The sequence below is a fragment of the Pristiophorus japonicus genome, unplaced genomic scaffold (genome assembly GCF_044704955.1).
Source record: "Pristiophorus japonicus isolate sPriJap1 unplaced genomic scaffold, sPriJap1.hap1 HAP1_SCAFFOLD_61, whole genome shotgun sequence".
Lineage (NCBI taxonomy): Eukaryota > Metazoa > Chordata > Chondrichthyes > Pristiophoridae > Pristiophorus > Pristiophorus japonicus.
In genome coordinates this window covers 986,191-1,011,577 of record NW_027254520.1, presented here as the reverse complement: position 1 = coordinate 1,011,577, position 25,387 = coordinate 986,191, and the positions used below count along the sequence as shown (strand labels likewise).

Genomic DNA, 25,387 nt, shown 5'->3' with positions numbered 1-25,387 from the left:
GTGTAATGGCGGAGCGGCTGTGGTGAAATGTGTTCCGCCAAACAGCTCCTACTCCGCGGGGCGGAGGGGAGTAAAGGACCAGCGGGGAGCCGGGGAGGCTTCAGAAACAACTGGTGCCCGCCGGAAGCCCGGAATAACAACCGGAATATCGGCGGCTGCAGCCTCGAGGCTTTCTCCCGGTCACAGGCCCCGGGTAACGGCGGCCATCTTTGTACAGGAAGGCAGGGTCAGTCCTCCGCCATCTTGGTTCAGTGAGCAGCAAAGCGCATGCGCGGCCATCTTGGTAAAGTAAGAGCTGAGTTATTTTATTCTCACACCTCGGATTTCTCTCATTGTTCTGATCTCCAAAGTGTATCGTCCCAACCTTCTCAACCTGTCCTCATCAGAGAACCCCCTCCTCGCCGGAATCAACCTCTGAACAGCCTCCAGTGTAAGTATATCCTTCCTTAAACACACAGTATTCCAGGTGTGGTCCCACCAATACCCTGTACACTTGGAGCAGGACTTCTCTGCTTTTTATTCTATCCCCCTGACAATAAAGGCCAACATTACATTTACCTTCCTGACTACTTCCTGAACCTACAGACTGACTTTTTGTGTTTTATGCACAAACACCCTCAGGTCTCTCTGTCCTGTAGCACTTTGCAATTTTTCTCCATTTAAATTATAATTTGCTTTTCTATTATTTCTGCCAAAGTGGATAACCTCACATTTTCCCATATTATACTCCATCTGACAAATTTTTGCCCACTCATTTACCCTGTCTATATCCCTTTGCAAATTTTTTTTGTCCTCAATTTGCTTTCCCACCCATCTTTGTATCATCAGCAAACTTGGCTACATTACACTCGGTCCCTTCTTCCAAGTCATTAATATAGATTGTAAATAGTTGAGGACCTAGCACCGATTCCTGCGGCACCCCACTGGTTACCATTTGCCAACCAGAAAAAGACCCATTTATCCCGACTCTCTGTTTTCTGTTAGTTAACCAATCCTCTATCTGTGCTAATATACTGCCCCCAACCCAGTGAGCTTTTATCTTGTGTAGTAATCACTTATGTCCCACCTTATCAAATGCCTTCTGGGAATCTAAATACACCACATCCACTGGTTCCGCCTTATCCATCCTACTCATTACATCCTCAAAGAACTCCAGCAAATTTGTCAAACATGATTTCCCTTTCATGAAGCCATACTGACTCTGCTTGATTGAATCAAGCTTTTCCAAATGTCCCGCTACTGCTTCCTTAATAATGGTCTCCAGCACTTTCCCAATGACGGATGTTAGGCTAACTGGTCTATAGTTTCCTGCTTTTTGTCTGCCTCCTTTTTTAAATATAGGCGTTACATTTTCGGTTTTCCAATCTGTTGGGACTGCCCCAGAATCCAGGGAATTTTGGTAGATTACAACTAATGTGTCCACTATCTCTGCAGCCACTTCTCTTAAGATCCTATGATGTAAACCATCAGGGCAAGGTGACTTGTCTGCCTTTAGTCCCATTATTTTACTGAGTACTACTTCATTATGAATTGTTATTGTATTAAGTTCTTCCCTCACCAAAGCCCCTTGATTATACACTTCAGTATTACTCTCAGTGACCGAGTGTTTTACTCGAATTCAACTGATCTTGGATTGTTTCTGTCAGATATTAACTCCTGCACGGTCCCAGCAAACACTCCCACTCCCTCGTCCCTCCGATGTTGCTGCAGGATTGCTTTGTGAAGACGGGCTAATGGAGAGAAACACCCTGCACGGAATGATCCCAAATTGATCATCTCCAAGGGACAACGCTTGCAGCTTTAATCATTCTCTGTCCTTTCCCCCCAGGCCCAGTTCCTTTGCTCAGATTCTGATAAAAGTAAATTGGGAAAAGTGCACTTTGATTTTTACAGATTGAATTATTGCAGAGAGCTGCGCATGCACAGTTCAGCCCCACCCCCTGTGTGGATTTCCAGTGAGCAGAAGAGCACATGCGCCCTCCCCTCCCCCAGCACTGCCTGTGATCGCCATTCACTCAGTGAGCGGAAGAAGATGGTTTAAAACAGCCGGGAATGGTGACACCGTGTCCCCGGGGTAAGGCAGCGAGCAGCAACCTCCTTACAGCAGCGCAGCGCTTTGGGAGTGTGTCCGCAGATGGGCTCAGAGATCGGCATTGAGTCCGGGGGGAGTTCAGGGGGAGTCGGGGGCTGTGTGTAAGAGGCAGAGTGGACCAAGAATCAGTGTCAGTGCGTGGTGTGAGTGGGGGAAGGGAGAGGCCATTCTCGGGCTGTGTGTGGACAGTGTGTGTCCAGGGTAAGGGAGACAGAATGGGCAGAATCTGCTGTTTACAATCTGCTGCTTTCTCTCTCCAAACCAGGAGTGAACGTTCCTGGTTTAGTTCCCTCGGGGGCTGTGTGTAAGGGCAGAGTGGAGCAGGAACTAGTTCCGGAACAAGATGTGAGTGGGGGAAGCGAGAGGCCATTCTTGGGCTGTGTGTGGATAGTGTAAGGTAACAGAGAAAGTAAACCACTCGCTCTTTCAAATCATTGCTGCTTTCTTTCCCCAAATCAGTAGTGAATGTTCCTGATTCAGTTCCAATCTCACCGTGTCTGTTGTTCTCGGACAGTGAGCAGTGGTAACACAGCCTGACAGTGAGGATGTGGGGAATTTCACAAAGTACATCTATTGCAGGCACCAGGAGAGGAGTGTGGGAGAAGATATTTTAAAGACGGGTTATATTGTTTCGGTGAGCTGAGTTCTCCAGAAACGCGTTGCTGATGATCGAGAGATACATTGTCACTCCCTCAGATACATCGTATTGTCCCCCGCATCCATATCTTAGAACTAATAATGTTCTCGTATTATTATTCTCAGAACAAAATTCTTCAACCAGCCAGAACAAATGTGATCTTTCCTCCACCTGGAACACAAGGAACAGTGCAGGCAGCTCCTTCTCACACACAGTAAGTCGATTATCACTCACAGAGCGCAGAGACACAGAACTGGCCTCAATCCTATTGTCACAGACAGCAGAAGCTGTCAGTCCCACAGTGATCCGAAGTGGCAGAGTTACATTGTGAATCTTACAGCCACATGGAGCAGTATAATCACATGCTGTTTCACCATTGAAATAGATCACACTGACAGGTACATTAAACACCCACACTCACTTGCCAGAAACTGGCAGGTAGAGAATAAAAGACAATCATCTATCAGAAAAAATGTTAAACAGGTAGTATAAACCACACTCGCATATCAGAAGCTGATGGGTACAGAGCAAAAGCCATATTCATGTTTCAGAATCTGACGGATTCAGTATTTAACCCCCTGAACATACCAGAAGATGACAGGTGCAGAATAAACCCCACATTCCCGTACCATAGACTGAGAGATACAGTAGACAACACACACCCACATATATGAAAGTGACAGTAACAGAATAAAATCCCCACTTACATACCAGAGAGTGACAGGTAAAGTGTAAATCCCATGTGCGCATATCGGAAAACTGAAAGGCAGTAAGTAAAATTATTACTTGCTACGCAGGAACTGATCGGGGCAGAGTAAAACCCACACCCACACATCTGAACAATGACACGGAGAACGCAAAATCTTCACTCACACATCAGAGAAATACAGGTAAAAATTAACATTGATTCTCACGTTCACATACCAGAGACTAGCAGATACAGAGTAAATTCCACAGTCACATAGCAGGAACTGATAGGAACAGTCTAAAACACACAATCAAGTAGCAGGAACAAATAGGTACAGTCCAACATAGAAGAAACTGAGAAGCACAGATTAAACCTCAACATACACCAAAATCTGACAGTTACAGAAAAATACACACACTTGCATATCAGAGACTGAGAGATACGGTATAAAACCCATACTCACATATCAGAGACTGAATGATACAGTATAAAACCCATACTCACATATCAGAGACTGAGAGATACAGTATAAAACCCACACTCACATATCAGAGACTGAGAGATACGGTATAAAACCCATACTCACATATCAGAGACTGAGTGATACAGTATAAAACCCATACTCACATATCAGAGACTGAGAGATACAGTATAAAACCCACACTCACATATCAGAGACTGAGAGATATGGTATAAAACCCATACTCACATATCAGAGGCTGACATATTACAATCCATATTCCCATAATATAAATTGACAGACAGTGACATGCCCATACTCACGAGCCAGTAATTGACAGGTACAGGGTAAAGATCTCTCTTTCATTACAGAAACTGACAGGTACAAAGGAAAGTCCACTCACAATTAAGCAGAAACTGGCAGTTATAGAGTAAGGCCCACAATCACATGTCAGAACTTGACAGATACAGCATAAAACCCAGACTCCCATAACAGAAATGGAGATACAGAGAAAGGCCCACACTCACATAGCAGAGATAGATAGATACAGAGTGAAACTCAGACTCATTTACCAGAGACCGACAGATTCAGCATAAACACTCCCCTCCATAACACAAATTAACAGAGTATTCGTTTTATTTTCTAACTATCAGGAATTGGGGTACACAGTAAAACAATACTAACATACTGGAGAATGCCGGATATGGAGTAGAGCTCACATTCACGTAACAGATGGACAGATACAGCACAGAACACATACTCACACACCAGGAATGGAAAGATACATAGAAAATAGGTGCAGGAGCAGGCCATTCGGCCCTTCGAGCCTGCACTGCAATTCAGTATGATCATGGCTGATCATGCAACTTCAGTACCCCACTCCCGCTTTCTCTCCCTATCCCTTGATCCCCTTAGCCGTAAAGACCACATCTAACGCCCTCTTGAATATATCCAACGAACTGGACTCCACAACTTTCTGTGGTAGAGAATTGCACAGGTTTACCACTCTCTGGGTGAAAAAGTTTCTCCTCATTTCAGTCCTATAAGGCTTATCCCTTATCCTTAGATTGTGACCCCAGGTTCTGGACTTCCCCAACATCGGGAACATTCTTCCTGCATCTAACCTGTCCACTCCCGTCATAATGTTACATGTTTCTATGAGATCCCCTCTCATTCTTCTAAATTCCAGTGAGTATAAGCCTAGCTGATCCAGTCTTTCTTCATATGTCAGTCCTGCCATCACGGGAATCAGTCTGGTGAACCTTCGCTGCACTCCCTCAATAGCAAGCACGTCCTTGCTCAGATTAAGAGACCAAAACTGCACAGAATACTCAAGGTGTGGTCTCACCAAGGCCCTATACAATTGCAGTACGACCTCCCTGCTCCTATACTCAAATCCTCTCGCTATGAATGCCAGCATGCTATTTGCTTTCTTTACTGCCTGCCGTACCTGCATGCCTACCTTCAGTGACTGATGTACTATGACACCCAGGTCTCTTTGCACCTCCCACTTTACTAACCTGTCACCATTCAGATAATCTGCCTTCCTGTTTTTGCCACCAAAGTGAATAACCTCACATTTATACACACTATACTGCATCTGCCATGCATTTGTCCATTCACCTAACCTGTCCAAGTCACCCTGCAGCCTCTTAGCACCTCCTCACAGCTCACACTGCCATCCAGCTTTGTGTCATCTGCAATCTTGGAGATATTACACTCAATTCCTTCATCTAAATCATTGATGTATATTGCAAATAGCTGGGATCCCAGCACTGAACCTTGCGGCACCCCACTAGTCACTGCCTGCCATTCTGAAAAGGACCTGTTTATTCCCACACTTTGCTTCCTGGCTGCCAACGGTTCTCCCACCACGTCAATACATTACCCCCAATACTATGGGCCCAAGACTCCACACGATAAAAAACGGTCACCCCTCTGAGCTGGGCGCCCGTTTTTCGCGCCTAAAACGGCGCCGGAAAAAAACTCGTGATTCTGGAGAGCCGTGCAGCTCCTTGTCTGCTTGGTGCGGCGCCCAGGGGGGCGGAGCCTACACTCGCACCGATTTTGTAAGTGGGAGGGGGCGGGTACTATTTAAATTATTTTTTTTCCTGCCGGCAACGCTGTGCGTGCGCGTTGGAGCTTTCGCGCATGCTCAGTGTGAAGGAAACATTGGCACTCGGCCATTTTTGTAGTTCTTTGTAGCTGTTTAGTTTTTGAACATTTTTAAATAAAACCACATTGCCATCAGCACTGAGAAGGCTGCAGGAAACCTCAGAAAGTTGAGGCAGCCGTTTCCCGACAACATCCCCCTTTTGCCGTCGGGAAATGGCTCCTCAATTTTTGTGGCTTCCTGCAGCCTTCTGTCTCCTTTCCTCCCTCCCTCCCTCCCGCCATCTGGAATGGCTTTGTCCCCCCCCCCTGCGTTCAGTCGCTCGGTTCACTCCCGCCCGCCCACCTTCGGGAACAGCTGCCTCATTTTGTGAGGCTTGCTGCAGTATTCTCCCTGGCTGAAGAACTTTCACACAGATAGGAAGATGCTTTATTTAATCTCTTCTTTGCTTATAAACGTTTATTCAGGTTGGATTTATTTTTATAATATTTGTATAAAAACAATAAGGATTGATTGTAGAATTTAATGACTTCCCTCCCCCCCCACCTCGTTCTGGACGCCTAATTTGAAATCTGCGCCTGATTTTTTAATGTGTAGAACAGGTTTTTTCAGTTCTACAAAAATCTTCACTTGCTCCATTCTGAGTTAGTTTGGAGTACGTTTTCACTGTGGAAACTTTCAAATCAGGCGTCAGTGGCCGGACACACCCCCTTTTGAAGAAAAAATTCTGTTCCAAAGTGGAACTGTTCTACCTGACTAGAACTGCAGAAAAAAAAATGTGGACATTAAATTTGCACACTAATCTCTTGTGTGGGATCTTGTCAAAAGCCTTTTGAAATTCCAAATACACCACATCCACTGGTTCTCCCTTGTCCACTCTACTAGTTACATCCTCAAAAAACTCTAGAAGATTTGTCAAGCATGATTTCCCTTTCATAAATCCATGCTGACTTGGACCGATCCTGTCACTACTTTCCAAATGCGTTGCTATTACATCTTTAATAATTGATTCCAGCATTTTCCCCATCACCGATGTCAGGCTAACCCGTCTATAATTCCCTGTTTTCTCACTCCCTCCTTTTTTTAAAAAGTGGGGTTACATTAGCTACCCTCCAATCCATAGGTACTGATCCAGAGTCAATGGAATTCTGGAAAATGATCACCAATGCATCTACTATTTCTAGGGCCACTTTTTTAACTACTCTGGGATGCAGACTATCAGGCCCTGGGGATTTATTGGACTTCAGTTCCATCAGTTTCCCTCCAACCATTTCCTGACTAATAAGGATTTCCCTCAGATCCTCCTTCCCGCTAGACCCTCGGTCCCCTGGTATTTTCGGGAGGTTATTCGTGTCTTCCTTAGTGAAGACAGAACCAAAGTATTTGTTCAGTTGGTCTGCCATTTCCTTGTTTCCCATTATGAATTCACCTGATTCTGACTGCAAGGGGCCGACATTAGACTTCACTAATCTTTTTCTCTTCACACATCTATAGAAGCTTTTGCTGTCAGTTTTTTATGTTCCCTGCAAGCTTACTCTCATATTCTTTTTTCCCCCTCCTAATTACACCCTTAGTCCTCCTCTGCTGAATTCAAAATTTCTCCCAGTCCTCAGGTTTGCTGCTTTTTCAGACCAATTTCTATGCCTCTTCCTTGGATTTAACACAGTCGCTAATTTGCCTTGTGAGCCACCTTTCCTGTTTTATTTTTCCGCCAGACAGGGATGTACAATAGTTGTAATTCATCCATGTGATCTTTAAATGTCTGCCATTGCCTATCCACCGTCAACCCTTTAAGTATCATTCGCCAGTTTATCCCAGCCAAATCACGTCTCATACCATTGAAGTTTCCTTCAAGTTCAGGACCCTAGTCTCTGAGTTAACTGTGTCGCTCTCCAGCTTAATGAAGAATTCTACCATATTATGGTCACTTTTCCCCAAGGGGCCACGCAAGACCAGATTGCTAATTAATCCTCTCTCGTTACACAAGACCCAGTCTAGGATGGCCAGCTCTCCAGTTGGTTCCTCGACATATTGGTTTAGAAAACCATCCCTTATACACTCCAGAAAATCCTCCTCCACAGTATTGCTACAAGTTTGGTTAGCCCAATCAATATGCAGGTTGTCACCCATGATAACTGCTCTACCCTTATTGCACGCGTCCCTAATTTCCTGTTTGATGCCATCCCCAACCTCCCTACTACTGTTTGATGGTCTGTACACAACCCCAACTAACATTTTTTGCCCTTTGATGTTTCGCAGCTCTACCCATATAGATTCCACATTATCCCAGCCAATGTCCTTCCTTACTATTGCATTAACCTCCTCTTTAACCATTAACACTACCCCACCTCCTTTTCCTTTCTGGCTATCCTTCCTGAATATTGAATACCCCTGGATGTTATGTTCCCAGCCTTGGTTACCCTGGAGCCATGTCTCAGTAATACCAATTACATCATATCCGTTAACAGATATCTGTGCAGTTAATTCATCCACCTTATTACAATGCTTCTCGCTTTGAGACTCAGAGCCTTCAGGCTTGTTTTTTTTAAACACTCTTTGTCCTTTTAGAATTATGTTGTAATGTGGCCCTTTTTGATACAGAATTAAACCCACAGGCAATTACCAGAAATTGACATGTTCAGGATAAAATCCATGCTCTCGTATCAGAAACTAACATACAGAGTAAAACCCTCATCCACATACCAGAGGTGGACAGATAGAGTCAAATCCACACTCCCATACCAGACACCCACTATATAAGAAAATAAGAACATAAGAAATAGGAGCAGGAGTGGGCCATATGGTCCCTCGAGCCTGCTCCACCGTTTAATACGATCATGGACTCGGGTCCACTTCCCTGCCCGCTCCCCATAACCCTGTATTCCTTTATCGGTTAAGACACTGTCTATCTCTGTCTTAAATATATTCAATGTCCCAGCTTCCACAGCTCTCTGAGGCAGCGAATTCCACAGGTTTATAACCCTCTGTGAGAAGAAATTCCTCCTCACCTCAGTTTTAAATGGGGTGCCCCTTATTCTAATATTATGCCCCCTAGTTCTAGTCTCCCCCGATCAGTGAAAACATCCTCTCTGCTACCACCTTCTCAAGCCCCCTCATTATCTTATACGTTTCGATAAATCACCTCTCATTCATTCTTCTGAATTCCAATGAGTAGAGGCCCAACCTCCTCAACCTTTTCTCATAAGTCAACCCCTCATCTCAACCAAGTGAACCTTCTCTCAACTTCCTCCAAAGCAAGTGTATCCTTTCATAAATATGGAAACCAAAACTGCACGCAGTATTCCAGGTGTGGCCTCACCAATACCCTGTGTAACTGTAGCAAGACCTCACTGCTCTTATACTCCAACCCCTTTGCAAAAAAGGCCAAGATTGCATTGGCCTTCCTGATCACTTGCTGCACCTGCATACTAAGCATTTGTGTTTCATGCACAAGTACCCCCAGGTCCCTCAGTACTGCAGCACTTTGCAATCTTTCTCCATTTAAATAATAACTTGTTCTTTGATTTTTTTCTGCCACAGTGCATCACTTCACACTTTCCAACATTACACTCCATCTGCCAAATTTTTGCCACTCACTTAGCCTGTCTGTGTCCTTTTGCAGATTACGTGTGTCCTCCTCACACATTGCTTTTCCTCCCATCTTTGTATTGCCAGCAAACTTGGCTACGTTACACTCGGTCCCTTCTTCCAAGTCGTTAATATAGATTGTAAATAGTTGGGGTCCCAACACTGATCCCTGCGGCACCCCACTAGTTACTGATTGCCAACCGGAAAATGAACCATATTTCCTGACGCTCTGTTTTCTGTTAGTTAGCCGATCCTCTATCCATGCTAATATATTACCCCCAGCCCCGTGAACTTTTATCTTGTACAGTAACCTTTTATGTGGCACCTTGTCAAATGCCTTCTGGGAGTCCAAATACATCACACCCACTTTATCCACCCTGTTCATTACATGCTCAAAGAATTAACCTCCCCTTCATAAATCCATGCTGACTGCCTGACCGAATTATGCTTTTCCAAATGTTGTGCTACTGCTTCTTTAAGAATGAACTCTTCAACATTTTCCCAACCACAGATGTTAGGCTAACTGGTCTTTAATTTCCTGCTTTTTGTCTGCCTCCTTTTTAACCGAGTGTGACTCTCAGTCCCCGGGCAACACCGAGTGCTGCTCTCAGTCCCCGGGCAACACCGAGTGCGGCTCTCAGTCCCCGGGCAACACCAAGTGTGGCTCTCAGTCCCTGGGCAACACCGAGTGTGGCTCTCAGTCCCCGGGCAACACCGAGTGTGGCTCTCAGTCCCCGGGCAACACCGAGTGTGGCTCTCGGTCCCCGGGCAACACCGAGTGTGGCTCTCAGTCCCCGGGCAACACCGAGTGCGGCTCTCGGTCCCCGGGCAACACCGAGTGTGGCTCTCGGTCCCCGGGCAACACCGAGTGTGGCTCTCAGTCCCCGGGCAACACCGAGGGTGGCTCTCGGGCCCTGGGCAATACCGAGGATGGCTCTCGGGCCCCGGGCAACACCGAGAACGGGTCTCGGGCCCCGGTTCACACCGAGCGCGGCTCTCGGGCCCCGGACCACGCCGAGCGCGGCTGTCGGGACCCCGGGCACCAGAAACCCCCGGGGGCAGCCCCTCCCCCACACCAGGAAAACAACAACTTACATTTATACAGCAGGCCCAGCAATTCCCAGCCGCTCTGTATCAGTGGGCGCTGGATGTGGAAGTCACTCCCTAGCCTCCTGTGTGGGTCTGTTTGTTACATCAGTTTGAGCTGGATGGAGAGGGGGGAGAAGCTGCTGGGTTTCACCCCCAGTACCTCTCGGCCCAGTGGGAACAACAATTTCCCATGTGGGTCTGTCGAGGGAGGTGGGTTCCTTTCCCTGAAGGACAGTACTGACCCAGATGTGTTTTGACGACAATCCGGCAGCTTTCATGGTCACTTGTTTCTCGTGCCGGCCCCACAAATGACCAGATTCATTAAGCTCAATTTCACAACCTGCCTTTGTGTTTTTGTGGGTTCTCTCTCACACTCACTTTTCCTGTTTGAAATTCACTTTACAGGGTGTTAAAAGGAGAGGATTTGTAGACTGGAAGCTCAAACCAAACATCATCTCAAGATCTGACAGTCACGCGATACATCGGGACTGGAATATCATCAACCTTTGACCATGGAAGCAGAAGGCACCGTTCACAGTGGGGAGAAACGGTACACGTGCTCTGTGTGTGGACAAGGCTTCAGCCAATCGTCCAACCTGGAGAGACACAAGTGCAGTCCCACTGGGGAGAAACTGTGTAAATGTGGGGATTGTGGGAAACGATTCAACTACCCATCCCAGCTGGAAACACATCGGCGAGTTCACACTGGGGAGAGGCCGTTCACCTGCTCCGAGTGTGGGAAGAGATTCACTCGGTCATCCGAACTGCTGAGACATCAACGAGTTCACACTGGGGAGAGACCGTTCATCTGCTCTAACTGTGGGATGGGATTCACTACATCATCCCACCTGCTGAGGCATCAGCGACTTCACACTGGGGAGAGGCCGTTCACCTGCTCCGACTGTGGGAAGGGATTCACTCGGTCATCCGACCTGCTGAGACATCAACGAGTTCACACTGGGGAGAGGCCGTTCACCTGCTCCGACTGTGGGAAGGGATTCAATACATCATCCCACTTGCTGACAAACCAGCGAGTTCACACTGGGGAGAGGCCGTTCACCTGCTCTAAGTGTGGGAAGGGATTCTCTCTGTCAGGCAACCTGCTGAGACACCAGCGAGTTCACAAGTGACTGCAGGGGTTGGATTCTGTTGTTATTGCTGCTGGTAATCACATCCTGGACTGCATCGTGTTCATTCTGACAGTTGTGGTTTATAAATCCTGTAACGCTGATGGTAATAACTCCTGTAACTGGAAAGAGGTATAATATTTGGGATATGGACACATCAATTAGTTTTGCTTTCAACACATTGCTGTGGATTTTTGTCTTTCCCACCTGAGGGTTTAGCATCACCTGGCTAGAGCTGAGAAACGACAATCTGTGGGGAGGATTTTACAGGGGGAACAGAACTTCAACCTGGACACAGTCCTTCAGGGCCACACAGAGATCACCTCATTCTTCTGAACTCCAATGTGTATAGGCCCAACCTACTCAACCTATCGTCATAAGTCAATCCCATCAACTCCGGAATCAACTCTGGAATCTGCAGCAGACATGAGCAAGGACCTGAGGCTTATTAAATGACACATATTTCATTACAGACAAGGTTACACTGGGAGAAATGTTCAGTTAGAACATGAGAACATAAGAAATAGGAGCAGGAATAGGCCATTTGACCCCTCGGGCCTGCTCCGCCATTCAATACGATCATGGCTGATCTGATCATGGACTCAGTTCCACTTCCCTGCCCACTCCCCATAACCCTTTACTCCCTTATCACTCAAAAATCTTTTGATCTCCACCTTAAATATATTCAAAGACCCAGCCTCCACAGCTCTCCTGGGCAGAGAATTCCACAGAGTTACAACCCTCAGAGAAGAAATTCCGCATCTCAGTTTTAATTGGGTGGCCCCTTATTCTAAGACTATGTCCCCTAGTTTTAGTTTCCCGTGTAAGTGGAAATATCCTCTCTGCATCCACCTATCAAGCCCCCTCATTATCTTATGTTTCGATAAAATCATCTCTCATTCTTCTGAACTCCAATGTGTTTAGGCCCAACCTACTCAAGCTATCTTCAAAAGTAAATCCCCTCATCTCCGGAATCAACCTAGTGAAACTTCTCTGAACTGCCTCCAATGCAGATATATCCTTCCTTAAAAACGGAGACCAAAATACGGAGTCCATTACAGGCAAAATGCCAATCAAACCAGCAGCACACTGGCACCTTAACAGTGTCTCATTGGCCTACAGGATTTTCTTAAATAGATTTGCTGAGTGGATATAAACGTAAACCAGGTTTACAGATGTGATGCTCTATTCACATATTGAAGGTAGAAGAGATGCTGTGGGGCACATGCTAAGTCCAGTAGCTGAAAGTGATTAACAGACTGGGTTTTGTGTTTAGTGATCCCAGGCGTGTTACCAATACCAGCAAAATCGAAGCCCATGGAATAACAGGGACAGTGGCAGCATGGATATGAAAGTGGCTAAGTGATACACACAGAGTCGTGGTAAACATTGTTTTTCAGACTGGAGGAAGTGGTGTTCCCCAGGGGTCGGTATTGGGGCCACTGCTTTTTTTAATCTATATTAATGACCTAGACTTGGGTGTACAGGGCACAATTTCCAAATCTACAGCTCACACAAAACTTGGAAGTACAGTGAACAGTGAGGAGGATAGTGATAGACTTCAGAAAGTCTGATAGACTGGTGGAATGGGCAGACATGTGGCAGATGAAACTTAACGTAGAAAAGTTTAAAAGTGATACATTTTGTAGGAAGAAAGAGGAGAGGAAATATAAACTAAAGGGTACAATTGTAAAGGGGGGCGTGAACAGAGAGACCCAGGCGTATATGGGCACCAATCACTGAAGGTGGCAGCACAGGTTGAGAAAGTGGTTACAAAGATTTACAGGACCCTCGGCTTCATGAATAGTGGTATAGAGTACAGAAGTGTGGATATTATGTTGAACCCACGTAAAACTCTGGTTCGGCCTCAACTGGAGTATTGTGTCCAATTCTGGGTCATCATCATCATCATAGGCAGTCCCTCGGATCGAGGAAGACATACTTCCACTCTAAAAATGAGTCCTTAGGTGGCTGAACAGTCCAATACGAAGCCACAGTCCCTGTCACAGGTGGGACAGATTGTCGTTGAGGGAAGGTATGGGTGGGACAGGTTTGCCGCATGCTCTTTCTGATGCCTGCGGTTGATTTCTGCACGCTCTCAGCGATGAGACTCCCGGATGCTCTTCCTCCACTTAGGAAGGTCTTTGGCCAGGGGCTCCCAGCTGTCACTGGGGATGTTGCACTTTATCAGGGAGGCTTTGAGAGTGTCCTTGTAACGTTTCCTCTGGCACATCTTTGGCTCGTTTGCTGTGAAGGAGTTTCTAGTAGAGTGCTTGCTTTGGGAATCTCGTGTCTGGCATGCGAACAATGTGGCTTGCCCAGCGGAGCTGATCAAATGTGGTCCGTGCTTCACTGTTGGGGATGTTGGCCTGGTCGACGACACAAACGTTGGTGCATCTGTCCTCCCAGGGAATTTGCAGGATCTTGCGGAGACCTCGTTGGTGGTATTTCCCCAGCAACTTGAGGTGTCTACTGTACATGGTCCATGTCTCTGAGGGTGGGTATTACAACAGCCCTGTAGACCATGAGCTTAGTGGTAGATTTGAGGGCGTGGTCTTCAAACACTCTTTTCCTCAAGCGGCCGAAGGCTGCACTGGAGGTGGTGTTGAATCTTGTCGTCAATGTCTGGTCTTGTTGATAAGAGGTTCCTGAGGTATGGGAAATGGTCCACGTTGTCCAGGGCCGTGCCATGGATCTTGATGACTGCGGGGGGTGGGTGGAGGGAGTGCTGTGCGGCGAGACAGGCTGGTGGAGGACTTTGTCTTACTGATGTTTAGTGCAACGCCTATGCTTTGGTGTGCCTCAGTAAATACGTTGACTATGACTTGAAGTTCAGCCTCTGTATGTTCGCAGACGCAGGTATTGTCCGCGTACGGTAGCTCAGCGACAGAGATTGGGGTGGTCTTGGACCTGGCCTGGAGACGACGAAGGTTGAACAGGTTGCCACTGGTTCTGTAGTTTAGTTCCTCTTCAGAGGGGAGCCTGTTGACTGAGCTGGAGTAATTCTGGCTTCCGCATTTTAGTAAGCATGTCAAGGCCTTTTGAGAGCGTGCAGAAATGTTTTACAAGGATGATTTCAGGGATGAGGGACTTCAGTTATGTGGATAATCTCGAGAAGTTGGGGTTGTTCTCAGAACAGAGAAGATTGAGAGGAGATTTGACAGAGGTGTTCAAAATCATGAGGGGTCTGGACAGAGTAGATAGAGTGGGATTAGTAGAAGCTCTTGCAGATAGCCGGCATGGGCTCGACGGGCCAAATGGTCTCCTTCCATGTTGTAACTAGTCTCTGATTCTAAGATGATGAAAAATGTGTTGCCCAGAATGTCCATCTCCCGGGCACTGGGATCCAGTTGGGAACAGAGATTCTGAAGCCCCGCCCACTCTCTATTCCTGAACCAAGATGGCCGCGCATGCGTCCTGATCCCGCTCTGTGCAAGATGGCCGCCAGTGACCCTGCTCCCCCGGGCCTGTCACCACGGGGCCTGTGGGCACGAATTCGGGGCCTGAGATTTATTCTGTATCTAAGCCGTGCTGTACCTGCTCTGGTAGTGTTCGATGGGACAGTGTAGAGGAAACGTTTTGATACACACGATAAATGACGGACAGGTAAAGACCATCTGGTCCATCAAGCCTGTCCCACACAATTGCGATATATCACAGCGTATACATTCCACTCCACCCGAATCCATGTGATCTCCTGGGAGAGGCAAAAATACAGATTTAAAAAAAAACTCGGACAATTTGGGAAAATAAAATCTGGGAAATTCAGCTCCGACCCATTGAAGTGATGGAAACTAGTCCAGGAGATCACTCTGGCCATTAAACTCCCTGCAGTACCTACCTTCTGTAAGTGTTAATCTCCACCACAGCCAGAAACAAATCCAGCTTTTACTTGAAGGAATTCAGTGAGTCTGCATCCACCACATGAGAGGACAGCTTGTTCCAGAGGTCTACTGTTCTCTGGGAAAAGAACCACCTCCTGATGTCTAACCTAGATCTAGCCTTGTACAACTGAAATTTGTGTCCCTGGTTCTGTCTAACCTACTTAATTGAAATAAACGGTCAGCTGGAACACTCTCTTTCACCTTCATTATCTTATAAACCGCAATCATATCACCCGAAGTTTACACTGCTCTCAGGTAAAGAGTCCCAACTCTTTTAACCTATCTTGGTAACGAAGATGCTTTAGACTTGGAATTAGTCTAGTGACCCTTTCCAGAACCTCTATCACCCACCATGTGAGGAGACCAAAACTGGACACAGTATTCCAAGTGTGGCCTGACTAAGGTCTTGTATAAGGACAAAACAGTACGCCTCGTCTTATACTCAATTGTCCTATGGATACATCCCAACACCCTATTTGCTCTAACTGTCACTGCACTGCATTGCTCGTGTACCTTTAAGGATGTATTCACTAGAATGTCGAAATCTCTTTCTATCTCCACCATCTTTTTAATGCCTTTCCCTGGAGGGTGAATGAATGTTGAGCATTTGCCCTTCCAACATGAATAACACTGAACTTATCTAAGTTATACATCATTTGCCAGTCATGAGGCCAGTCTCCCAACACATTAAGATCTGCCTGAATCAGACGAGCCTCTTCGACAGTTCGAGCACTCACACAGATCTTGGTATCATTTCAAAATTTGCAAATTGTGCCCCTAAACCCAAAATCCTGATCATTAATAAAAATAGTAAAATGAAATGGTCCCAACATTGATCCCTGCAGGACACCACTGGTGACCGGTACCAAACAGATCCAAATCAATCTATAACTGCTCTTTACCTACATCCTGCCAGACAGTTCTGTGTCCAGCTCAATATATTTCACTAATACCAGAGGCTCCGATCTTATAGAGAAGCCTGTTGTGCGGTACGTTATCAAAAGGGTTTTGGAAATCGAAGTAGATAATGTCTACTGGGCTTCCCTCATCCACCAACTTTGGAACTTCTTCAAAAATTACAATTAGAGTTGTGAGACATGAACTCTTTATTATGGGTTGTGGAGTTCCTAATATGTCCCTCCCTATCCAAGTATTCATATATTGCATCCCCTATGATTCTTTCAAGCATCTTACCTCTTACTGATGTTAAACTGATGGGCCTCTGGTTACCCGAGTCTGCCTTGTCACATTTTTATTAAAATGGGGACTTCATTAGCATCCTTCCAATCTGTAGGAACTATTTCACAGTGAGCTATTAAACATACACGCCAGGGGCTCGCACAACACAAGTCCCATCGCCCAGAGGACCCTCACACAGCACATGTCCCATCGTCCAGAGGACCGTCACACAGCACATGTCCCATCTCCTGGAGTGGCTCACACAGCACATGTCCCATCGCCCGGAGGACCCTCACGCAGCACATGTCCCATCTCCCGGAGGACCGTCACACAGCACATGTCCCATCTCCTGGAGGGGCTCACTTCGCAAATGTCCCATCTCCCGGAGGACCCTCACACAGCACATGTCTCATCTCCCGGAAGTCCCTCACACAGCACATGTCCCATCTCCCGGAGGACCCTCACACAGCACATGTCCCATCTCCCGAAGGACCCTCACACAGCACATGTCCCAACTCCCGGAAGTCCCTCACACAGCACATGTCCCATCTCCCGGAGGACCCTCACACAGCACATGTCCCATCTCGCGGAGAACCCTCACACAGCACATGTCCCATCTCGAGGAGGACCCTCACACAGCACATGTCCCATCGCCCAGAGGACCCTCACACAGCACATGTCCCATCTCTCGGAGGACTCTCAAACAGCACATGTCCCATCTCCCGGAGGACCCTCACACAGCACATGTCCCATCTCCCGGAGGACCCTCACACAGCACATGTCCCATCTCCCGGAGGACCCTCACACAGCACATGTCCCATTCCCGGAGGACCCTCACACAGCACATGTCCCATCTCCCGGAGGACCCTCACGCAGCACATGTCCCATCTCCCGGAGGACCCTCATACAGCACATGTCCCATCTCCCGGAGGGGCTCACTTCGCAAATGTCCCATCTCCCGGAGGACCCTCACACAGCACATGACCCATCTCGCGGAGAACCCTCACACAGCACATGTCCCATCTCGCGGAGGACCCTCACACAGCACATGTCCCATCGCCCAGAGGACCCTCACACAGCACATGTCCCATCTCTCGGAGGACTCTCAAACAGCACATGTCCCATCTCCCGGAGGACCCTCACACAGCACATGTCCCATCTCCCGGAAGTCCCTCACACAGCACATGTCCCATCTCCTGGAGGACCCTCACACAGCACATGTCCCATCTCCCGGAGGACCCTCACGCAGCACATGTCCCATCTCCCGGAAGTCCCTCACACAGCACATATCGCATCTCCCGGAGGACCCTCACACAGCACATGTCCCATCTCGCGGAGAACCCTCACACAGCACATGTCCCATCTCGCGGAGGACCCTCACACAGCACATGTCCCATCGCCCAGAGGACCCTCACACAGCACATGTCCCATCTCTCGGAGGACTCTCAAACAGCACATGTCCCATCTCCCGGAGGACCCTCACACAGCACATGTCCCATCTCCCGGAGGACACTCACACAGCACATGTCCCATCTCCCGGAGGACCCTCACACAGCACATGTCCCATTCCCGGAGGACCCTCACACAGCACATGTCCCATCTCCCGGAGGACCCTCACGCAGCACATGTCCCATCTCCCGGAGGACCCTCATACAGCACATGTCCCATCTCCCGGAGGGGCTCACTTCGCAAATGTCCCATCTCCCGGAGGACCCTCACACAGCACATGTCCCATCTCGCGGAGAACCCTCACACAGCACATGTCCCATCTCGCGGAGGACCCTCACACAGCACATGTCCCATCGCCCAGAGGACCCTCACACAGCACATGTCCCATCTCTCGGAGGACTCTCAAACAACACATGTCCCATCACCCGGAGGACCCTCACACAGCACATGTCCCATTTCCCGGAAGTCCCTCACACAGCACATGTCCCATCTCCCGGAGGACCCTCACACAGCACATGTCCCATCTCCCGGAGGACCCTCACACAGCACATGTCCCATCTCCCGGAAGTCCCTCACACAGCACATGTCCCATCTCCCGGAGGACCCTCACACAGCACATGTCCCATCTCGCGGAGAACCCTCACACAGCACATGTCCCATCTCGCGGAGGACCCTCACACAGCACATGTCCCATCGCCCAGAGGACCCTCACACAGCACATGTCCCATCTCTCGGAGGACTCTCAAACAGCACATGTCCCATCTCCCGGAGGACCCTCACACAGCACATGTCCCATCTCCCGGAGGACCCTCACACAGCACATGTCCCATCTCCCGGAGGACCCTCACACAGCACATGTCCCATTCCCGGAGGACCCTCACACAGCACATGTCCCATCTCCCGGAGGACCCTCACGCAGCACATGTCCCATCTCCCGCAGGACCCTCATACAGCACATGTCCCATCTCCCGGAGGGGCTCACTTCGCAAATGTCCCATCTCCCGGAGGACCCTCACACAGCACATGTCCCATCTCGCGGAGAACCCTCACACAGCACATGTCCCATCTCGCGGAGGACCCTTGGATTGATATCCTCCAGTCCGGCTGCTCTATCTCTTTTTAAGTTCTGAATGTTTTCTAAAATAATATGCTTATATATGTTAATGTTACTGATAAAACTAGTATTATTAAATTCTAACATTTGAGCATGATGTTAAAGGGTGAAGACTGATGCACAGTACTCACTGATATTCCCATCATATTCAGTGAGTCCTGTGTAACCTGCCCTTGAACACCCTTCAGTGGCCCAATACAGACTTTGATAGTTCTCGGACTCAGCACATAACTGAAAAAGCTCTGCCCATGACGGCCAGTTGTCTGCAATCCTTTTATTGCCAGAGACTTTTTGCTGATCAAATAGCAGCCTTCGTTTTCTTTAGTTGTTCCTTGTATTCACCCTATTTATATAAGTGTGACATTTATTTAATTTGTGGAAACTTTTCTGTTTACATCTTTGTACAGAGCCAGTCGCCCACCTCGGCTTTTTCTTACCACATTTCTATCTTTTGATTTTGACTACATTTGTTTACCACATTTTTAAACTTGTTCTTAAAACCTTTCCATTGATATCCAACATTGGTCACATCATCACCGAGGAGGGTTGACCAATTTACCTGTTACAATCCTCTGCCAGTTTGGGAGAAGTTTGCCCTGAAATGCGGTCCGTGTCGCAGGGTCTCAGTCCCTTTGGTTCTCCCAGCCAATCGGGACGGTATAATGTGATCAGTGTTGCCCAGATGTTCCCCACACGGAGGCCTGATCCCAGGTCAGGCTCACTACTAAACACCAGATCCAATCTCTGGTTTTCCCCAGTGACTGCATTAACATGTTGTGTCAGGAAACAGTGCTGTATATTGTCATTCAATCTTTCAGCTGCACTGCCCCCAGCAGCAGGTAAAGGCCCCTGGCCCTGAATGTCAGGCCAATGACAATGATCTTCCCTCAGCTCCATTCTCTCTCTCTGTCCCCCCACACACACTGCCTGAGCTCTCAGGCTGACTGTTCCCAGCATCTTCTCTCTTTATTCTCTCACATTGCTGGGCTCAGGGGCTGTGTGGGCGGGGCCCTGACCTCACTCACGGTGGGCGGGGCCCTGACCTCACACATGGTGGGCGGGGCCCTGACCTCACACACGGTGGGCGGTCCCTCTCTCAGACAGGAATTGAGAGCGAGTTGGATGTCCATTGTTGTCTCTCCGGACACAGAGAGAGCCCCAGAAAGTGGGAGTGGGAGGGAGAAAGCCCTTGTTAATCAGTGTCATTAAAGCTAGCCAATGCTCCAGGGAAGTCGCTGAGTGTCTGAGCTGAATATATTGTCTGTCAGCTCTCTCTCTGCCTGAGGTGTCACTGAGAGAAAGTAAAACACGAGGGACAGACAGATAGGTGGAGACTGGGCGGGTGTGTCCTGGATGGGCTTCTGCCAGGAATATAAAGGAATGGGCAGTGATTGCAGATAGCGGAGAAAGCATGCTGGCCTTCATAGCGAGAGGCTTTGAGTATCGGAGCAGGAAGGTCTCACTGCAGTTGTACAGGACCTTGGTGAGACCACACCTGGAGTATTGTGTGCAGTTTTAGTCTCCTAATCTGAGGAAGAACCTTAATGCTATTGAGGGAGTGCAGGGAAGGTTCACCAGACTGAGTCCGGGGATGGCGGGACTGACAAGAGGAAAGACTGGATCGGCAAGGCTTATACTCACTGGAATTTAGAAGAATGAGAGGCGATCTCATAGAAACATATAAAATTCTGATGGGATTAGACAGGGTAGATACGGGAAGAATGTTCCCGATGTTGGGGAAGTCCAGAACCAGGGGACATAGTCTTAGGATAAGTGGTAAGCCATTTAGGACCGAGATGAAGAGAAACATCTTCACTCAGAGAGTGATGAACCTGTGGAATTCACTGCCACAGAAAGTTGTTGAGGCCAGTTCACTAAATATATTCAAAAGGGAGTTAGATGTGGCCCTTAGGGCTAAAGGGATCAAGGTTTATGGAGAGAAGGCAGGGGTGGGGTACTGTGGTTGAATGATCAGCCATGATTTTATTGAATGGCGGTGCAGGCTAGTAGGGCTGAATGGCCTACTCCAGCTATTTTCTATGTTTGTATCTTCAATATGGACCTACTCCTGGAAAATGCACGGCCGGTATATGAGGAGTCTCTAACCGTGGAATATTGAATTATTTTTACTTGAATGTTTTGTTTTGACCAGTAACTACAAGGTAGGTTAACATCGCACTCTATTTCACACCGATAATATTGTTCTCATTTTCTGTCCTGATTAGATGTCCCGGTGAATTTAGGAGTGCTTGAGAAAATTCCAGCTGTGGACCTAACAGGGAATGTAGACTGAGGAACAACACCAGGTGAACCAGCCCGGAATTGTGAGATCACCAAACAGAGAAAACAATTGATTCAAAGAGCTTTCATACATCGATAGGGGCGAAAGGGAAGAGAGAGTCCCATTGATTCAGATACACACTGGTCCTGGGTATGGACAATGGCAAAAGGTCAGAGAGAGTCCCATTGACTCAGATAAACACTGGTTCTGGGGGACTGGGGAGAAAGGTCAGAGTGAGTCCCATTGACACAGATACACACTGGTCCTGGGGATAGACTGGGGTGAAAGGTCAGAGAGCGTCCCATTGACTCAGATAAACACTGGTCCTGGGGATAGACTGGGGAGAAAGGTCAGAGAGTCTCATATTGACTCAGATAAACACGGTCCTGGGGGACTGGGGAGAAAGGTCAGAGAGAGTGCCATTGACTCAGATACATACTGGTCCTGGGGATGGACTGGGGGGAAAGGTCAGAGAGAGTCCCATTGACTCAGATACACACTGGTCCTGGGGGACTGGGGAGAAAGGTCAGAGAGAGTCCCATTGACTCAGATACACACTGGTCCTGGGGATAGACTGGGGAGAAAGGTCAGTGAGGGTCCCATTGACTCAGATACACACTGGTCCTGGGGATAGACTAGGGAGAAAAGTCAGAGACTGTCCCATTGACTCAGATACACACTGGTCCTGGGGATAGACTGGGGAGAAAGGTCAGAGAGTGTCCCATTGACTCAGATACACACTGGTCCTGGGGATAGACGAGGGAGAAATGTCAGAGAGAGTCCCTTTGACTCAGATAAACACTGGTCCTGGGGATAGACTGGGGAGAAAGGTCAGAGAGTTCCATTGACTCAGATAAACACTGGTTCTGGGGGACTGGGAAGAAAGGTCAGAGTGAGTCCCATTGACTCAGATACACACTGGTCCTGGGGATAGACTGGGGAGAAAGATCAGAGAGCGTCCCATTGACTCAGATAAACACTGGTCCTGGGGATAGACTGGGGAGAAAGGTCAGAGAGTCTCACATTGACTCAGATAAACACTGGTCCTGGGGGACTGGGGAGAAAGGTCAGAGAGAGTGCCATTGACTCAGATACACACTGGTCCTGGGGATAGACTGGGGAGAAAGGTCAGAGAGTGTCCCATTGACTCAGATAAACACTGTTCCTGGGGATAGACTGGGGAGAAAGGTCAGAGAGAGTCCCATTGACTCAGATAAACACTGGTCCTGGGGATAGACTGGGGAGAAAGATCAGAGAGTCCCATTGACTCAGATAAACACTGGTCCTGGGGATAGACTGGGGAGAAAGGTCAGAGAGTGTCCCATTGACTCAGATACACACTGGTCCTGGGGATGGACTGGGGGGAAAGGTCAGAGAGAGTCCCATTGACTCAGATACACATTGGTCCTGGGGGACTGGGGAGAAAGGTCAGAGAGAGTCCCATTGACTCAGATACACACTGGTCCTGGGGATAGACTGGGGAGAAAGGTCAGTGAGGGTCCCATTGACTTAGATACACACTGGTCCTGGGGATAGACTAGGGAGAAAAGTCAGAGACTGTCCCATTGACTCAGATACACACTGGTCCTGGGGATAGACTGGGGAGAAAGGTCAGAGAGTGTCCCATTGACTCAGATACACACTGGTCCTGGGGATAGACTAGGGAGAAATGTCAGAGAGAGTCCCATTGACTCAGATAAACACTGGTCCTGGAGATAGACTGGGGAGAAAGGTCAGAGAGTTCCATTGACTCAGATAAACACTGGTCCAGGGGAGAGATTGGGGAGAAAGATCAGAGAGTGTCCCATTGACTCAGATAAATACTGGTACTGGGGATAGACTGGGGAGAAAGGTCAGAGAGAGTTCCTTAGACTCAGATAAACACTGTTCCTGGGGGATTGGGGAGAAAGGTCAGAGAGAGTCCCATTGACTCAGATACACACTGGTCCTGGGGATAGACTGGGGAGAAAGATCAGAGAGCCCCATTGACTCAGATACAAACTGGTCCTGGGCAAAGAGTGGGGAGAAAGGTCAGAGAGAGTCCCATTGACTCAGATACACACTGGTCCTGGGGATAGACTGGGGAGAAAGGTCAGAGAGAGTCCCATTGACTCAGATAAACACTGGTCCTGGGGATAGACTGGGGAGAATGATCAGAGAGTGTCCAATTGACTCAGATACACACAGGTCCTAGGGGATCGACTGGGTAGAAAGGTCTGAGAGAGTCCCATTGACTCATATACACACTGGTCCTGGGGATAGTCTGGGGAGAAAGGTCAGAAAGTGTCCCATTGACTCAGATACAAACTGGTCCTGGGGATAGACTGGGGAGAAAGGTCAGAGAGTTACATTGACTCAGATAAACACTGGTCCAGGGGATAGACTGGGGAGAAAGGTCAGAGAGAGTCCCATTGACTCAGATACACACTGGTCCTGCGGATGGACTGGGGAGAAAGGTCAGAGAGAGTCCCATTGACTCAGGTACACACAGGTCCTGGGGATTGACTGGGTAGAAAGGTCAGAGAGTGTCCCATTGACTCAGATAAACACTGTTCCTGGGGATAGACTGGGGAGAAAGGTCAGAGAGAGTCCCATTGACTCAGATAAACACTGGTCCTGGGGATAGACTGGGGAGAAAGATCAGAGAGTCCCATTGACTCAGATAAACACTGGTCCTGGGGATAGACTGGGGAGAAAGGTCAGAGAGTGTCCCATTGACTCAGATACACACTGGTCCTGGGGATGGACTGGGGGGAAAGGTCAGAGAGAGTCCCATTGACTCAGATACACATTGGTCCTGGGGGACTGGGGAGAAAGGTCAGAGAGAGTGCCATTGACTCAGATACACACTGGTCCTGGGGATAGACTGGGGAGAAAGGTCAGAGAGTGTCCCATTGACTCAGATAAACACTGTTCCTGGGGATAGACTGGGGAGAAAGGTCAGAGAGAGTCCCATTGACTCAGATAAACACTGGTCCTGGGGATAGACTGGGGAGAAAGATCAGAGAGTCCCATTGACTCAGATAAACACTGGTCCTGGGGATAGACTGGGGAGAAAGGTCAGAGAGTGTCCCATTGACTCAGATACACACTGGTCCTGGGGATGGACTGGGGGGAAAGGTCAGAGAGAGTCCCATTGACTCAGATACACATTGGTCCTGGGGGACTGGGGAGAAAGGTCAGAGAGAGTCCCATTGACTCAGATACACACTGGTCCTGGGGATAGACTGGGGAGAAAGGTCAGTGAGGGTCCCATTGACTTAGATACACACTGGTCCTGGGGATAGACTAGGGAGAAAAGTCAGAGACTGTCCCATTGACTCAGATACACACTGGTCCTGGGGATAGACTGGGGAGAAAGGTCAGAGAGTGTCCCATTGACTCAGATACACACTGGTCCTGGGGATAGACTAGGGAGAAATGTCAGAGAGAGTCCCATTGACTCAGATAAACACTGGTCCTGGAGATAGACTGGGGAGAAAGGTCAGAGAGTTCCATTGACTCAGATAAACACTGGTCCAGGGGAGAGATTGGGGAGAAAGATCAGAGAGTGTCCCATTGACTCAGATAAATACTGGTACTGGGGATAGACTGGGGAGAAAGGTCAGAGAGAGTTCCTTAGACTCAGATAAACACTGTTCCTGGGGGATTGGGGAGAAAGGTCAGAGAGAGTCCCATTGACTCAG

General features: G+C 48.2%; 1 protein-coding gene across 3 annotated transcripts; it reads left to right on the top strand.

Annotated features, from left to right (window-relative positions):
- LOC139255460 (zinc finger protein 239-like) lies at positions 1-21,730 on the top strand. 3 transcript variants are annotated; one of them, XM_070873940.1, is made up of 4 exons: positions 1-430; positions 1,894-2,074; positions 2,855-2,943; positions 11,073-13,981. In XM_070873940.1, the coding sequence occupies exon 4, from the start codon at positions 11,180-11,182 to the stop codon at positions 11,795-11,797; it is 618 nt and encodes a 205-aa protein (XP_070730041.1). In that variant the 5' UTR covers positions 1-430; positions 1,894-2,074; positions 2,855-2,943; positions 11,073-11,179; the 3' UTR covers positions 11,798-13,981. The 3 variants fall into 3 exon arrangements, 2 of the variants coding, with proteins under 2 accessions (XP_070730041.1, XP_070730040.1); XR_011592052.1 differs by lacking the exons at positions 1,894-2,074; positions 11,073-13,981 and adding an exon at positions 21,646-21,730; XM_070873939.1 differs by lacking the exon at positions 1,894-2,074.
- Positions 21,731-25,387: the final 3,657 nt, after the last annotated feature.

Bases quoted from the DNA above. Each gene is read 5' to 3' on its own strand.
- LOC139255460 (XM_070873939.1), top strand. From the start codon at position 11,180: ATGGAAGCAGAAGGCACCGTTCACAGTGGGGAGAAACGGTACACGTGC.